The sequence below is a fragment of the Perna viridis genome, chromosome 15 (genome assembly GCF_037379345.1).
Source record: "Perna viridis isolate PV_CMFRI_1.1 ecotype Kerala chromosome 15, ASM3737934v1, whole genome shotgun sequence".
Lineage (NCBI taxonomy): Eukaryota > Metazoa > Mollusca > Bivalvia > Mytilida > Mytilidae > Perna > Perna viridis.
The window spans coordinates 24,861,946-24,879,856 of NC_142459.1; the positions used below are offsets into that span (position 1 = coordinate 24,861,946).

The following is a 17,911-nucleotide window of genomic DNA, read 5'->3' on the forward strand; positions in this document are numbered from 1 at the left end:
ATATTTTGGGCTATATAGGACACACCTGTATGTCAGTCTGTTAATATATCTTGTAATAAAATTTCTCTAACTGCTGAGAGATTTTGATGAAGTTTGATAGGAAGGAATGGCATCATATGTAGAAGGTGATGGATGATTATAATGATTGTCAGATACATCCAAAAAGAAAAATATTCATTATAAAGTTTTTACATTTTAAAACCTAAGAAAAGATTCCTTAACCAGGCAAGTTTTTGTTGGTAGGAGTTGTTGCCCTTTGTTAATTACTGTAGATTTGTTTATTTTTATGGGTATCAGTATTTGTGGTTAGTAGATGTATTTTGTTGTATACATGAACATAAGTTTTATGTTTTGTGGGTCATTAATGATGAATTAGTCTGCATTACCTGCAAAATTATCACCTAAATAAATCTACTTCCTCTCAACATACAAAAAGCGTTTTTTTTTTTGTTGCTACACAACTGACATTGATAAGGTGCTCCTTGATAATGGGTACTTCTAATTAGGAATGGTAACACATATAAATGATAGATCCTAAGACATCTGTTGTATTTTCCCATATTAAGAATGAAAATTCCAATAAGGGAAAATTCTTTTGAATGAATAATTTGGGTGCCAAACCTCTATGGTAAATTGAAAGTGCCAGAGTTTACCAAATATATTACAACAACTGATATTTGAAAAAGATGGAGATGTCTGAGAATTCGTCACAATTTATCTATGGTCACTGACATCAGGCTTCAAACTATTTAGGGCCAGTGAACAATTTATTTGCCTATTAATTTAACAGTAATGAAGTGGCAGGATGCTGACAGTTAGATTTGGCTTCTACATGTACATGTACCTTTATGTCGCTTCAGTGATAAGAAATTTTCATGTTCAATTTCTATCTAGCTTAAGATTCATCCTCAGAGATAATTGTTTGTTGTATTTTTGATTTTGTTGTTCCACAATACCAATGAAAACAGGAAAATTGGGAACCTCAGTAGATGGATAACTATGGAATACTGTTAGTAAAATGTTTAATATTTTGAGTTATCTGATAACTAGAAAATATTTTTTCTACATAATTTGGAAAACTTTTACCCCAGTTAACTAAATTGCATATCCTCCATAAGTTGAGATAGAATGTGGCCGTGTTAGATGGGAAAAGTCAGCATGGATAGGTTTGATATAAGGATTGATGACTAATTAGTCTGATGGACTCAGGTGCTGAACACACGAGACTCTCTGTCTATAAAATACCATAGCTTTCTCTGTCAACTTTATCACAGGGAATTTCTCATAAGGGTGAATAGTAGTTAGTGGAATGACACTTTTGTTTACATTTTTGTGACAGGTTTTAGTAAATCAAGCAAAAATCTGATCAGCTATTTTTTTGAACTGAAAGAAAAAATGCAATTAATGAATTGAAATATTGTTTCGATACTGTAAGCCATTATGGGCTAATGAAATGTATCTCCAGTGTATCCCTAGTCAAAATCCATCTCCTTGTCCTTTAGAATCATTCTTGATTTCCCCTATCCTTAAGATTCATTCGCCATTTGCCTTGTGATATGAAGTCATTCTCAATTTCCCCGTGCTTTGGAATTATTCTAAATTTGCTTGAGCTAAGACGTCTTTCTCTATTCCCTGTACTTATGATTCATTCCTGGTTTCCCTGTGCTTGAATCATTCTCATTTCCCCCTGTGCTTTGGAATTATTCTCCACTTGCATTGTGCTATGGAGCCATTCTCAGTTACCCCTGTGCTTCAGAATCATTCTCCACTTGCCTTGTGCTTTAGAATCATTTTCCACTTTCATTGTGCTATGGCACCATTCTCAATTTCCCATGTGCTTTGATATCATTCTCTACTTGCTTTGTGCTTTTATAAAATCATTTTCCACTTTTGTTGTGCTATGGCACCATTCTCAGTTTCTCCTGTGCTTCGGAATCATTCTCAATGTCCCCTCTGCTTTGATATCATTCTCCACTTGCTTTGTGCTTTTATAGAATCATTTTGCCACTTGTTGTGCTATGGAGTCATTCTCAATATCCAGAGTGCTTCAGAAACATTCTTAAAATTCCATGTGCTTTAGAATCATTTTCCACTTTCCTTATGCTATGTAGTCATTCTCAATATCCCCTGTGCTTTGGAATCATTCTCCACTAGCCATGTGCTTTAGAATCATTTTCCACATTCCTAGTGCTATTTAGTCATTCTCGATGTGCCCTATGCTTTAGGATCATTTTTCACATTCCTTGTGCTATGTAGTTATTCACCGTGGTATCATTCTCCATTTCCCCTTTGCTTAGAGATTATTTTTTATTTACCTTGTGTTTTTGGGTTCATGTAAGGTCCAGGACCCTTAATCTTTTACCTCTGACCTTTTTTTGAAATTTTATTGATCAAGGTTCAGAAACTTCAACTATATTCATTGAGAACCTTTTAGATTTCTCAAGTGGACCATTGATTTCAAACTTGAAAAAATCTTGGACCTTTCATTCTTGAGAGTAAATTTGGTCTTGGTGCTGTTTGCTACAGTTGTCTTGTAGACTGCAAGGCCTAATCTGAACATCAGTGACAAGGAGAAGTTTCAGTAAATTATGTTTGAAAAATAACAATATTGACATTTTTGTCTGTGTAAACTATTACAAAAACTTCAAAGACAAAAGGGAGAAGTGAGAACAAACAAGAAGTTTTTGCTTATTTTCCCCTCCTTCTAGATTAGGCCCTGGACTGGTACTTTAGAAAACAGTTGGTTTTTTTTTCTTACTTTAAATCCATACAGTTGTACTTCCTTGATTTTGTATTATCAAAGTACATTGATTGTATGTAATTTATTTTTGCAAGTACTCGTAAAATGTACACTTTGAGATGTTCCCTATTGATGCTCAGCCGTAAGCAGTAGTCTCAGGTGCTGTAGTGAAAATATCCATTGATTATAAGAGGAAACCAACTTTGATAGAACTTTCAATTTGTAAAAAAATATGTGATAAGAATAAGGCTATGGTGATTTCTATAGACTTGATTAGGACTGGTACAGGCACTGCAAAGGCAAGCCTGTCAACCTTATTTTCTCTGTTGACTTGTAAAGTGAAAAGGTCATTGCCTTCATGGGGTCTTTAATAAAAATAAAAGATTTCCTCAAAAAACTTAAATAAAAAAATGACTCTTGAGCATTAATATAAATATAAGTATGTATGCAAGTGTCCTTTTGTACTGTCTTTCACCAAGAGTAGGTAGGTGTGTGTATACGAGTGTCCTTTTGTACTGATTTTCACCAAGAGTAGGTACATGTGTGTATGTGTATGTCCTTTTGTACTGTATTTCACCAAGAATAGGTACATGTGTGTATGTGAGTGTCCTATTGTACTGTCTTTCACCAAGAATAGGTACATGTGTGTATGTGAGTGTCCTATTGTACTGTCTTTCACCAAGTATAGGTACATGTGTGTATGTGAGTGTCCTATTGTACTGTCTTTCACCAAGAATGGGTACATGTGTGTATGTGAGTGTCCTATTGTACTGTCTTTCACCAAGAATAGATAGGGCTCTCTGCTAATTTCAGTACTGATCATTGCCATGGAAACCGGGGAAAAAATCTACCAAGATGTTATTTTTATTTTCTACCAATAACTTGACAGAAATTTATAAATATCCATTATAAAAAATAGCATAATATCTGAAGAATGTTGAAGAACTCATTCCACCTTGAGTGGTCAGGTTTATAACCCTACCTCCCTTGATCACAAATAAAACTTGAATTTTTGTCAAAATGAATTGAAAGTTTATAAGAAGTACTATTGGTGCATGTCATGAAAAGTAAGTGCTGTTCGTTCATGTTACAAAAAAAAAGGGAAGAAAAAAAAAGTAGGAAAATGTGTTTAAATGGTTAACATAAAACACCTGGTATTGAAACCTATATAAACATTGTACACCTGGTGTGTTATAAATCTACATGTTATTTATGTAATCATGTAGAATATTTGTTGTGAATTTGTTCAGTTTAACTTACACTGATGTAACTCTGAGGCTGGGTGGGGGAGGGTCTGGTATGATTATTAGGTTGGGTAAATGGGTTAGATGTGATTTGAATGCTGGCTGGTGAGGGTCTGGTATGTTTCTGAGAGTGAGTAAGGGGTTAGATGTGATTTGAATGCTGGCTGGGGAGGGTCTGGTATGTTTCTGAGGGTGAGTAAGGTGTTAGATGTGATTTGAATGCTGGCTGGGGAGGGTGTGGTATGTTTCTGAGGGTAAGTAAAGTGTTAGATGTGATTTGAATGCTGGCTGGGGAGGGTCTGGTATGTTTCTGAGGGTGAGTAAGGTGTTAGATGTGATTTGAATGCTGGCTGGGGAGGGTCTGGTATGTTTCTGAGGGTGAGTCATTGGGTAAGATGTGATATTGATGCTGGTTTGGGAGGGTCTGTTATGATTAATGCTTGGATGGGTAAGGGCCTAGTGTTACTTCAGGGGTAGGTGAGGAGGGTCAAGTGTGATTCTGAGATTTGAGGAGTGTAGTGTATTTGTGAGGTTGAGTTAGGGAGGGTCCGCTGTTACACCAAAACTAAAAACCTTGTTTGATTTCAACAAAAGTGACATTCTGAATCTACTGTGTATAAAGATTTTTGATTGAGAACCCTTGTAGGTTTAATTCCAATTTATAAAAAAAAATAAATTCTGTGACTCCACTGAACATATAATTATTCGTTGGGTACCAATTTTCATGGTTTTCATGGGGTGGTATACCACAAAATTTGGTTCCATATGAAAAGAAAAATCCCCATGCATAAACACGAATCTACCAACTGATTTTTTTCGCTAAACCACAAAAATTGCTACCCACAAATAAAAGTACTTTCACAGTATATCACTCTGTGTCAAAATATTAAATCACAATTCAGTCTCCGAGTAGTATCAAGTTTGTATGTTGTGTCTGTGCTTGTTACTGCTTTTTTCATGATTTTCAGACTTTCAGTGGGAATTTCTTATCATACTAAGTTAATGTTTCTGAATGTGATAAGTGATACATCCTATTGCAATCATTGCAACCAGATTATACCTCCATGATCACACTCCAGAAATCTATTTCCTACAGTTACAAGTCAGAATAAGAATGTTCTGTTTTAATATTGCTTCATTGAAATAATATGGATGATTTTTATATCACCACAAATAATTAGCAGATCTAAGATGAAGAGGTCATGACATTTGAAATCTCAAATGCATTTCAAGATATTCCTATACTTTTCATTCATGATATCTCCAGTCAATTATTAATTTTAGTTTATTATTTTTCTTTTTTTTTTCAGGGAATGATGGGTAATAGTGGAATGCCAATGTCACCAAATACTTTGTCACCTGGAGGTAAAGCAGCATTCTTCAGAGGCATGTGTTCTACCCTTATTTCCTAAGTTAGACTAACCTTACCTTTGTTCTGGTACTAACCCATTTATGTTTTAGGGGTGTTTATATTGTTTTGCATGAGATCCTGTTTACTGTTCAGTTTTATGCTTTATTTTCTGTGTTTGTTGTTGCTTATAGGATTTCTTAAAGTTTCCCTTGTAAATAATAAAAAAAATTAAAAAATAAAACCGGTGACTTATTGTATCCCTTCTCAATATGTCAGTGGTACTGTGGAAGTACTTCACTTCGTGGATACCAATTTTCTTGGTTAAGGAAAGAAATACAGGTTTGTGGATTCTTGAATCCGGATTTTTAGGTTTTCTGTATACACATCAATTTGATTCTCCTTTGTTGGGAACCAAACCAAAACCCATCTGTTTGCCTGAATTTTGTAGCAGTTATCCCAGCTGCCACTGGACAGAATGATTTCGAATTTGGTTTGTGGCTTATATACATGTATATGGGGAATACATTGTATGCGATTTTAACTTCCTAAATAAGTAAACTTAATATTACCATGCATGCAACATCATGTTTTAATTTTTATATAAAACCATCTTTTGATAAAGTTACTTTCTCACAGTAGAGTTATACCTATTTCTGTTTGTGTGATTATTGGAACTTTCTCACAGTACAGTTGTACCTATTTCTGGTCATATGATTTCTGGAATATTTTTAGTTTTGTTTGTATGTTTAATGCACGATTTTACAGTAGTAGTTTTTGTGGGAATCCAAATGGCTAGTGTTTTAGTTTTTGTGGAAATCCAAATGGCTAGTGCTTTAGTTTCTGTGGGAATCCAAATGGCTAGTGCTTTAGTTTTTGTGGGAATCCTAATGGCTAGTGCTTAAGTTTTTGTGTGATGTCTTGTTTTCCTTTTCTTTAATTTTAATTTGTTTTTGTGTTTTATTCTGTTGTCTACATTGTGTATGTAGATTGTATCACATTCATGTACTTAGTTTTTATGTTTTCAGAATTGATCTATTTTTGACACTTCAGTATTTTTTTTGTTGATATTTTGCAATAACTGTTTTAGTATAAAAGCACCATATTTGCTGTCATGTTATTGCATAAGCATCCAGTTTTAAGTTTACATTTACATTGAATTTTTAAAATATTCAGTCATTTTGTACAGAAATGCACATTACCCCTTTTATTGCACGTAGCCAATATTTTATTTGAAGAGATTCAGATATTTCTAGATAAAATTCTGAGTCTTTTAAGTGTTTAAAGACATGGAAGGCTGATGAATGAACAGCTTTTATTAAAAAAAAAAAAAAAAAAAAAAGAATTGTGTAATGTATAGAAGGCGTCTACATATTATCCATAATGGAAAACCTATTTCTTTAATTTTCAATCCGTTTTCACACCTCCTGAACCCTGTGAGAAAAATAAAAAAAAGTCCTAAGGCACTGATTAGCCGAAATACGCAGACGTGATTGGTTATTGTGTGAATGTGTCAAATCTAACTGGTCAAAAGTGATGTTGTGATGTTTCATAGACAGACAATAGCTAGAATTTCTGGTATGACACAGATGCCAATTGACCCCTAAGTTTCTGTTTTGAAAAATTAAGAGAAGCAGAGTCTACAACTTTAGCAAGTTGATTATTAAATTTTCATATCTTGTAAGATGAAAATTAAAATGTCATAAATACTTTCTTTGCAGTTTATCCAACATGTATTACAAGAGAATCATTAAGTTCACAAAATAATGTTTGTAATAAAAGTTATATAAATATATATATATGTATAGATCTGTAGACTTTACTGGTACTGAATTTCTGTGATGATTTTCATGGTTATGTATTTACAGGGCGACGACCAAGTGGTCCTAGTGCTCCTGGTAAAAGGTCGAAGGTAAGTGACCTTTGAGCAAATCAGTCTGATCTATTAACCTTATTCTGAAAATTTTTGTGTCAATTTGCATGTATTGCAGAATAGCAAAAATTATGACGTATTTTTTGTGCATTTGATTGGCAATGTCTACCACAAGTATTTCTCTGCAGAAATTTTCAGTTTGCAATTTGCACATATAGTAACTTAATGAAAGTGACATTATTTTCATGTTAGTATATAAGGATCATGTCCTGACTAATCAGATATCATATTCCCTAGTTCTGTTACAACTCTGAAATGTTCCAAGAGAATCCTCAACTTGTTTCTAGAAGAGTGTGTGGTACATTGAAATCACTTTTGTTGCCGTCTGAATTTCGTCAGAATCACAAGCTTCAAGATTATTTTGGCCCATATTATTTGCATAAAATCAATTAAAATTGTTAATTTTAGAAAGTGTGTTCAAGTTTCTAACAATAATGTTGAATTTTCATTCATTTTTTTACTAGACTTTCCGAGGTGTATGGTAGGCTGGATTCTAGCCTTCTCTTATCTGTAACTTGTATTTGATGAAATCCTTTAAAATTTGAGATACATGTATATTGTTACTATAAACATTAGTAAGATCTGTGCTGATTGCCATTACATTAGCTTAGTATGATTTTTGAGTAATTAACTTTTTATGTGAAAATTGGGTAATTTTGCAGCTACTTGCATTATTCTTTTGACAATTTGATAAAAAATAAAGGATCATTTTGGTTGGAGTTATAAGTAATATAATTATCTAAAAGAGGAGAAAAAAGTTCTAATCCATTAAAACAAATCTTTTAATAGTTTATACAATTGAAATGCTTGACTAAGCTTGATTGTCAAATATTTGATAGATTTATAATTTATTGATACAATTTGTTTATTTTGGAGTTATAAATTTCTAAATAAACAATGTGACACATGATTGCCCATTGAATGTTTTGTGTGGACATTTTCACCTGAACAAAAGGTTAAGTGTATAACATGGTATAATCCTGAGTCCATTTTATCAGTAAACTTGAACGGACCAATCAGAATGCTAGCACCTGTTCAGTGGCTCATGGACCATCGATTTATTTAGGTAACAGATGTCCCACTAGATGATAATGTTTTACTGGTGTATTTGTTACATGTTAAGATCCTCTGGCTCCTGTTGGTCGTGGTTGACTAATTATTCAGGGCCCCAAGCAGGGTTCATTGACAACTGACCAAAAAAGTCACTAATTAGAAGGGGATCTATTTATATGAAATGTAACTTTATCATATTTTATTTAAAATTATTTGTAATTTATTATGAAATTTACTGTGTTTTCAAAATTTAATGTATCTTTGATGTTAATGAATAATGTAGTTAAAAAGTATTCACAATTAATTTTCCCTTTTATGCCCCAATAATTTTCATGCCCAATGAACACAAATGATAAAGAATTTTTAATAAATGATCTCCTTAAACAATTTGTGTGTCCCCCTCAGTTTCTCTGAGTCTTTGTCAATAGCAATGACATGTAAATTATAAAGAATTGTCCTACTGATGAATTAACCTGATAAAATTATAATGAAATCTTTGTGTAAATATTAGCTTCTTTGTCAGTGTTATAAACTTGGCGTGTGCCTTGTAATGAGGAGTTTAAAAAAGGAGGGAATTGTGTGTGATTTTTGTGTGGCACAAAGAGTCTGATGTTAGTGAAATCAATTACTATAGCTATATATACAAGTCTTATAGACTGCACAATTATCTTGTGAGCTGTGTGGAATCCGGACAAGTTATACCTGCACAATTGTATTGTAATATATTCAGATTCTCTGAGCTGTGTGGAATCAGGACAAGTTATACCTGTCTCTGTGGATATCTAGGATACAGAGGCCTTGCTATCAAGTTTAGAAATGTACTGTTGGTTTGTAGCAAAAGTATATTAGATATGATCAAGTGATTTTTGTACCCTTCACAAGCTGATTTTTTGGTGGACCACTTCACAAGCTGATTTTTTTTTGTGGACCCCTTCAGAAGCTGAGTTTTTTGTGGACCCCACAAGCTGATTTTTTTATGGACCCCTTGTAGGCAAGTTGTTTTCGACATTACTTCAATCAGAGTGATATTTATATTTTCCCCTCAACAAGTGAATAAAATTGTTTTCATGGATGGTGTACTAATACAGACTAACTATTATTACACTGATTGCAGCCAAGTTGCTGCTTTGTTCGAAACATTTTCTTGCTGAATTGATATTAAGACCCCATCACTAGCAGGCCAAGTTATATCTAACCATACTCCAGCCTGGAAAAGTTGTTGATGACTATGAGGATGATATATTAATGTGAGTTTATGTTTTATGGTTTGTCATTACATTGTACAACTATAAACAAGACTGATATAAAGGATTGATGTGTATATAGTTGATTCATTTATAGAATTACCGCCAAAAACTATCATACAGTATTGTGGCTATAAAACTAAACTGAATTGTGGCCCTCCACTCTGAATTGTTACAAAAACATTTACCCAGCAGTCAGCCATTACTCAGAACTGAGACAACCAATTAGGAAATTCTAGTTCTGATTTCCAAGGATTTTAACTGGTGGATGCTGATTTTGTTTGAAACAAAAGGACAATAATTTGATAGATCTGTCTTCTTGTGTGGATTCGGATTAGTGAATTTGAGTGTTATCAAGGATTATAAAGAAGAGTTATGGCCCTTGCAGGGTATGATGAATTTTCTTTCCTGGACTTTCTTGCACCACAGGTATGCATTTATAGTAGTGAATTTGAATTTATGCAAGTTTTTTCCTTCTGGAACCCAAGTTTATTCCTGGTCTTGGTAGGAACTAAGTCAACTGGTACGAAGTGGTCTGCAATAGAATAATAGGGAGCCATTGTTGAGAGATAAAACTTGAAAGTCTGGCAGTAAATTACACTATATTACCTTACAATTGTTGGTATTATAATAAAACTACAAGTCATTTCTTTGATATTAAGTTCATATCAATAAAAGGAGATATTTATTATTACTTCACTCAGTAACATCTGCTACAAACATGTAACTATTGAACAAATGGGTTTCATTATTTTCATTTTTAACCAGCACAGAATTTACAAAGACTGGGAATTTTAATGAAAATTTGAAAATTTATGGCCAGACCTGTCCCTGTGATTTGTTGTACCTTGTGTAAAGGTGTTTCATGCATAAATCATTTTTTAACCAGTCATGTAGTTGGTAAATGTCAGGTACTTGTAAGGGGAAATAACTCACATTGATGGTTGATGTGTTTTCAAAAAAAGTAAAACATTGATGAATTCTTGAATAAAAGAGGATTTTGTTGTAATCTGTTGTGTCAAATAATGAGTTGAGATTTGAATTGTAATGAATTCTATTTTTGATAAACGTGGCCCTGGGACACTATGTAACTTCAAGGAGTTTACTAGTCCAGTAAATACTAATAGGATAATTAATTGGAAAGAATGAATGACCAAAATATGATAACAGTTGCAAAAGAATGCCAAGATTTATCAAGTGTGTGTAACTTGTTCTGAGATTTAACGAGTGTGTGTAACTTGTTCCGAGATTTAGCAAGTGTGTGTAACTTGTTCCGAGATTTAACAACTGTGTGTAACTTGTTCCGAGATTTAACAACTGTATGTAACTTGTTCCACCCATAAATTAAATCTTAATGATATCTTAGCACCAGTTGTTATATTGTGGTTATTCACTATAACCAATTAATTATCCTATTGATCATATAGACTTCCTCCATTATTTATTGCTATTTTCAGCATAAAATTCAAATTTTGTGGACCTTGGATTGATGTATAGGTTGTGATGTTTAGTTTTGGTGGGAGAAAGCCCAAGAGTAAAATTACTGAATTTATTGCACTGTGTGAATTATCAAAAATTTTTACACAGGGAACATTTGGTAAATCACTGTTATCTACATAGTAAAGCTATTTAATCTTGTTCCTAAAACATTGAAATTTTATTAACATTTTATCCATTCTCAATATGTCTCTTGTTACTTAAGTAGTAATATATCCTGTTATATTGTCACACTCTCATCTACCCCCTTCTACTATATGGTGTTGACCAACTGTTGTCTAGAAACATGTGGTTAATCTGCATTGTATTGTGTATTGCTTGCATCTGTTCTGGATGTGTACTGCATTGCATCTGTTTATGATGTGTATTGCCCCAGCAGCTGCTCACTGATGTAACCCAGTCTGTGAGATGATTGAGAACAGCTGTCCAATACACCTGTAGCTTGGCTATTGGGATTTGTGGTCAAAGGGAGATAACTCTAACTCAATGTTAAATTGATAGCTGAAGAAAAAGTTGACCATTCTTGTGTTTATGGCAGGTATCCTTTTTTTTTTACTGTGAAAGGTCCATGCTGTTGGGGTCTTTCCAGATTTATTATACATGTGTTGACTGATAGGGGTTTTGCTTCTTGGGTTATTATCGAAATATATTTCTGATGTAAATAATATGATGCTTTGGAAAATGTTCATGAACTTATTATAAAAACAATTTTGAAATGTAGTGTTGACGAGACTAAAGATTTGATTACAAAATAAAATCAGAAAAATCATCTGAGGATTAAATGTAGACCAAATATATACTGTTATACATTAGTACAAAAGTAAAATCTAACCACAAGAAAAAAAAAACCTGATCTCCCTTTACAAAGGTTCTTGTCAAAGAATTAAGACTTCTATCCAATACATCTTATATTGTCATGGGGGATATAAAACCAACCAAAACATTGATTTCACCTGGTTTTAACGAGTAATCACCTTGTCAACATTGTGTGAGGTTTGTAATTAGCACAGGTAGGTAATTAACCTGGTGACATTTTAATGCAGGTTGTTGTTCTTTGATGTAGTGTCGGGTCTCTGTATACAAGATTGTTAAAGTATCAAAATGATACATGATGGTTATACGACCACACATCACGAGGTTTTATGGGCTTTTATTTAAATACAGTGGAACAGGTCTAAATGCCTTTTGGTCTTACGAATTGGTTAAGACAGACATTTAACCTGATATACAGTGCTCGCCTTTAGCCACTAGCCCAAAGCCCAGGGCAAGTAAAAATTTATTCAGGCTAGTGGAATGATGTATACTTTTCTTGTTTTCGGTTAGTTGAATCCTATACAGTCCTCTGCTGTTTGGGCTAGTTGAATCCTATACAGTCCTCTGCTGTTTGGGCTAGTTGAATCCTATACAGTCCTCTGCTGTTTGGGCTAGATCAATCCTATATAGTCCTCTACTATTCAGGTTAGTTGAATCCTACACAATCCTCTACTATTCAGGCTATTTGTTGAGAATTTTGTAGGACTAGATATATAGGGACTGTGTCTGGTTTAAACAGAGTTCAGAGTTCAGGTTCTAGTGTATGTTTTTGTCATATTATTTATATACCATCAAGACTTTGCCATTTTACACAAAAAATGTTACATAAATTTTGCAAAAAGGTCTGCCATACTATTAATGGTTAAAAGCTCTGCCATACTATTAATGGTTAAAACTATTATTGTTTATTCTAATATTGCTACTGAAATCATGCTGTCTGTCCACAATTATAAAAACATCATGATAATCTAAGAATAACAGTACTCAGTCACATCATATAATTTATGTCTTCAGATGATACTATATAAACTTCATCATTTCATCAATAAGTGAACTTAGTTATTCTTGTCCATATTATAGTAATGTGTTAATTTTCATTTTGGATGTTTTCTTCAGGTGTTATTGTAATATTCCTCTCCTCCCTATCTTAGATCCCTCCCTTTTTTTAATTAAAGTCCTGGACCCAGCACCACAGAACTTGAGTAATTGAATCTGAGTTAATTATTGACTCTCTGTGATATCATCTTTCCCTTCCTCAACTGAAAATGCATGCTATTTACACCTTCATGTAAGTCTATATATCCAAAGCCCCACCCTGAAATTTATTTCAAGTCTCCTCCTTGCAATTTTAAAATGCCTGCCCTGGCCATTGCTGTCTATTTTAAGCCTCCCCAAATTAACAAAAATTTAAAATGTTTTACTTTGCCCATGAGGTTTTCTTAAACCCTCTGCTACCTGAAAATGTATGACCCCCTGCTGCAGTATTATTTAACCCCTCCACCGAGTTAAAAATGTCTGTCCTGGTCTCTGAAGTCTATTTAAAGCCCCCTCCCCATTTTTTCATAAACCCACCTTCTTATATGAAAAAAATCTGTCCCCACTAGGAGCAGCCAATTAAAAATCCTTCTCAAATTAATTTTATCTGCTCCTGCCCCTAAAGTCTATTTAAGTTCCCTCCCAAATTAGATAATGTCTGTCCCTGCCATGAAGTTTAAAGACCCTGCTACTGCAGTCTATTTAAAGCCTTCCTGCAATTTCAAATATCTGCTTCACCTTTCAGTTTATTTAATACCCCTCCCTCATTTGAATATGTCTTCCCCCGCCCCTGCAGTCTATTCACACATTGTAATGGATGGCTCTAATTAAGTCTCTTAGGAAAACAGAAATGTTAAAATTCTTATCAATCTTACTGGCAATAAACCTGCTGTGTATCATGGCTTGATAGCTAACATCTGGAGTACATAATTACATAGTGTAAAGTCTTAATTTAGGTCATATTTCACATGCATTGGCAAAGTCTATTTTACACCAAGGGGTGTTAGGTGTAGGTTGTCTTGCATTGCTTGTTGTATGTATCTGTCTAAAAAATAAATGAACAGAAATGTGTTTACAAAAAACTTTACAAGAATAATGATATTTTGTTAATTGATAGAAAATTGTAGCAGAATGCAAGAATGAAGTAATGTTGTTATAAGTAAATTAGCAGACTGTGATGCTAACTAGAACCATTAAAATTCTGAATTGTATGTAAATATAATTCAGACAGTTAAGAAAATTGCATTTGTTTTATCTCCACCCCCTCGTATAACTAATTTAGACTAGCCCATTTCCTCTACCCAAACTCTGTTTAATTGCCTGATGTGTTATTACCATGTGGTAGCAATCAGAACTTTTGGCAGTTTGCCCAGTTCTCAGATTTAAGAAATTATAGCAACACAAAAAACTGGAAGTGTTTGGTTAGAGAAATCTGTTTTCTATTGTGAAGGATCTTAGCATTTGGTTTTAATGTTTCACTACCCAAGACCTCTGAGGCCGACACAGGTGCAGTAATCAGTCGCGTGGTGCATGTTTTGGTCGTTTGTTTTTCTAACTGACCTGTACATATTGCTTGCTGTACAGGTGCATGTTTTTGTGTGTTTTTTTCTTGCATGTGTTTATTTGTGGAATTGATATCACCCAATAGTTATCCAGATAGCCATGTGGAAGCTGTCAGACTACCACAGGTGTAACACAGCTTCAATGATGCTGTTCTAACTTAGATATAAAATGTAGAATGATATATACTGGTACATTGTACCAAGTTTAACTAAAGATAGTGAAAAAAACTTCTTTACTTTATATGATTCGTCTTTTACATTCCAAATAATATTATATGTATATAACTGGTCTGGATTTCTTTGGTCAGTCCAGAAAAATATTGTGGACCAAATAACAACAAATAATGTTTACCAATCGCCAGACAGCTGGTGGTTGGTGACTAACTTTAAAGGACGCTATGCATTTGGGGCATCTTTTTTTTTAAAGACATTTACTTGGCTTTTCTCAAGATGTCAGTTATGTCGAAATTTCACCGATCTCTACTGATAGTCTGAGTGTAAAACGGTTCAAAGGAATCGAGTGCCATATTTACATGACAGTGGTAAATTAAGGTACTTTTGTCTCTCTTTGGAACAATGAATTCTGTCCCATCTGCCAGTCCATCTCTGGTATCCCCCTCTATCTATTACACGAAGTTTGGGACTTATGATCTGAGCAAGTTAGCCTGCCATTTCATACAAATAATACCAGAGATTGAATTTAAGGAGAACTACTTGCTAAATGCCATTTAAAATTCAATTTGTTATGTAGAAAATGTTTCTACTTATTAAAATTTGCTTGCAAGGGATTTCTTCAATTCAATCCCTGATATATATGACAGATAATATTTCTTCTATTCAATCCCTGATATATATGACAGATATAGTTCTTCTATTCAATCCCTGATATATATATGACAGATATAGTTCTATTCAATCCCTGATATATATGACAGATATAGTTCTTCAATTCAATCCCTGATATATATGACAGATATAGTTCTTCTATTGGAAATAATATGTCTTCTAATCATGTGAACAACTGAAAAAAGAATTAAAGTAGAAGTGGAAAATTTGAGAACATTTCAGTTGGTTATGTTATCTAACTACACTTTAAGGACAGGATTGTTTACTCAGTGACACATAAACAAATAATTCAACACTGAGGGTAATTAAGATAGCATCAGAGATAAGTGGCATAGCTTCCCATCAGGACTCACTGGTCAGTGGTCATCAGTTCTTTGATGTTATAAATGGGGTTCTAAGTGCAGCAATTAGACCACCCACTAGCAGAGGGAGGGTTAAAAAAGGGGTAAGATCATTTGATTTATACAATGGGGTTATCTATCTGTGTGATACAGAAAGGTAGTCAAGGAAACACCTCCCCTCAATGACTGGGACATAGAATGGTGGGGTTTAGACAGAGTTTCCATCAGTTGGCTATTTATGGTTGTGAGTGTGGTACAGCAGACTTCACTTAATTACATACCCTGTTGCCAATTCTTGTTAATTGGGTGGAAATCATACACAAAATTATTTTCAACCTTATCCATATAAACAATTTCTATTATTTGTAGAAGAAAAAGCAAAAGTTAGAAAATTCCTCCTTACTGCATTAATTAATATCTTTCAAAATATTTTTTTAAAATGTGGTAAAATGGGTGAAACAAAAGAACATTTTCTCTAATTTTGCTTCAATTTTTATACCGTGTAGAAAAAAATGTTCTCTTCACTAGTGACTTTTTGTTCACACAGTTCAATTGGCTTAGGAATAAATTGTCTTGGTCTCCATCTTGAATCGCCTCGATGGCCATTGTAGTTGCATTTCAGTTAAATGAGATAATTTTGGTGTTTTCTTACCTTAAATAAGAATTATGAAGAGACTTGGGAAGATATGAAGTGAAAAAACCTTTGAAATTGTCTGGTTTCTTTTGTTTGCTTTTTATTTTTGGGTATTTTTGACGTTTTTAGGGCATTAGAGAAACAGAATCTACACTCAAAACTTGTTTATTATGAACTTCTCACATGTCGTGAATTAAATTTTATAGTTTGAATAGCTCGGCAAGCCTCATGATAAAAAAAAAATTATTTCACTTGGTGTGAAAAATTCTATAATCAACTTGTTTTCGTTGTAGATTCTATATGTTAGTGGCAGTACATAAGTTTTCTTAGAAACTTTCACTTCAGTAGTATCTCCTCTCTATGACACTGGGACAAAGAGAAATAAGTTAAACATTGGAACATTGTAGTATTTTCTCTTGGAATGGTTATTGCTGTTAATTATTTAACTTTATCAGAAACTTTTCATTCCAGTGAAGTCTCTTTTTCTATTCTCGTTATATGCAATTAACTGGAATCCACTGCATCAGGGACGACTTTGTAGCGAAATTCTACTATTTCAAATCCGGATTTCTGATTCTTTTTATACACCACACAACAAAGTCTGTCCAAATTTCGTTACATTTAGCTCAACTCCCATTGGATGGATTAATTTCCAATTTTGTATGTGGCTTATAGAGTGTACTTTGTAAAAAGTGGTGGTTTTTTTTTTGTTACTGACCAAAACTATATTCCTGTATAATTGGGGTATATCTAGCAGAACATCACATGCAACTTCATATTGGCTTTGTGTTCAGGGTTCCTGAAAATTGTTAAGGAAATAATTTTTAAAAATAATATTATTTTTAACAATTCTACAAGACCTGTGAGAAACTACACCTCATCCAACTCTTTATTGTTCCATTTCTTTTAACAAGGAAATTTTTTCTTGTCATTTTTTATCTGTTAAATTATTTTCGACCTTCAGTAATAAAAATAACGGCAGTTTTATTTGCGCACATTAGGTCTTGCCACAGAATTAGGGAAAATTTATATATATATTATTGGAAAAAAAATTGATTGAAAGATTGGGGTGTTTGGGATTGGATAGGGCCATGCATTATTTTTCACATTCAGACTGAATATATCCCATTCAAACCAGAAATATTTACTAAGTATTTTAAACAAGTACTATCTTTTTAAAAAAAAGATAGCCGACGCATTAAAATTTTACTTCTAAGTTTCTACATTTCTTCAAGGAGTCATAGAAAATATTTATAAATCCTTGATTTCTTTCAATGCACATGGCACGCAAATTTCTAATATTCGATACAGTTTTTTCGAACATAATTTAAAATTTTCTATACAGTTTTTATAAACCCCACTAAGTTATCAGTATTTGGCCAATCGGGAAACAGAATTGGTATCAGGTGACTTGCGTTCCATAGAAGAGCATCCTTAAGGTCAAAGGGTAAAAAGGGAAACTATACCAACTGCATCGGAAAAATAACACAATGAAATTCTGAAAATTATTAAATATGGCTCATTCTCAAAATCTTCATCACATTGACTATTATACACTTAGATTTTAATTTTCACCTTAAAAATGATAAAAAGAAACCCAAAATATCCAAAATTACAGCAT

At 33.3% G+C, this 17,911-nt stretch overlaps 1 protein-coding gene across 14 annotated transcripts in view; it reads left to right on the forward strand.

Moving 5' to 3' along the window:
* Nucleotides 1–17,911, forward strand: part of LOC148597582 (transcription factor 12-like) — a 74,732-nt gene that overhangs the window by 24,309 nt on the left and 32,512 nt on the right. For 10 of the 14 annotated variants that reach the window (XM_088564034.1, XM_088564040.1, XM_088564039.1 and 7 more), the window contains exons 7-8: nucleotides 5,295–5,370; nucleotides 7,201–7,244. In XM_088564034.1, coding sequence (XP_088420160.1) covers nucleotides 5,295–5,370; nucleotides 7,201–7,244 — 120 coding nt within the window. The remainder of the gene's footprint in view (nucleotides 1–5,294; nucleotides 5,371–7,200; nucleotides 7,245–17,911) is intronic. The other 4 variants (XM_088564036.1, XM_088564041.1, XM_088564044.1 and 1 more) reach the window with 1 other exon arrangement.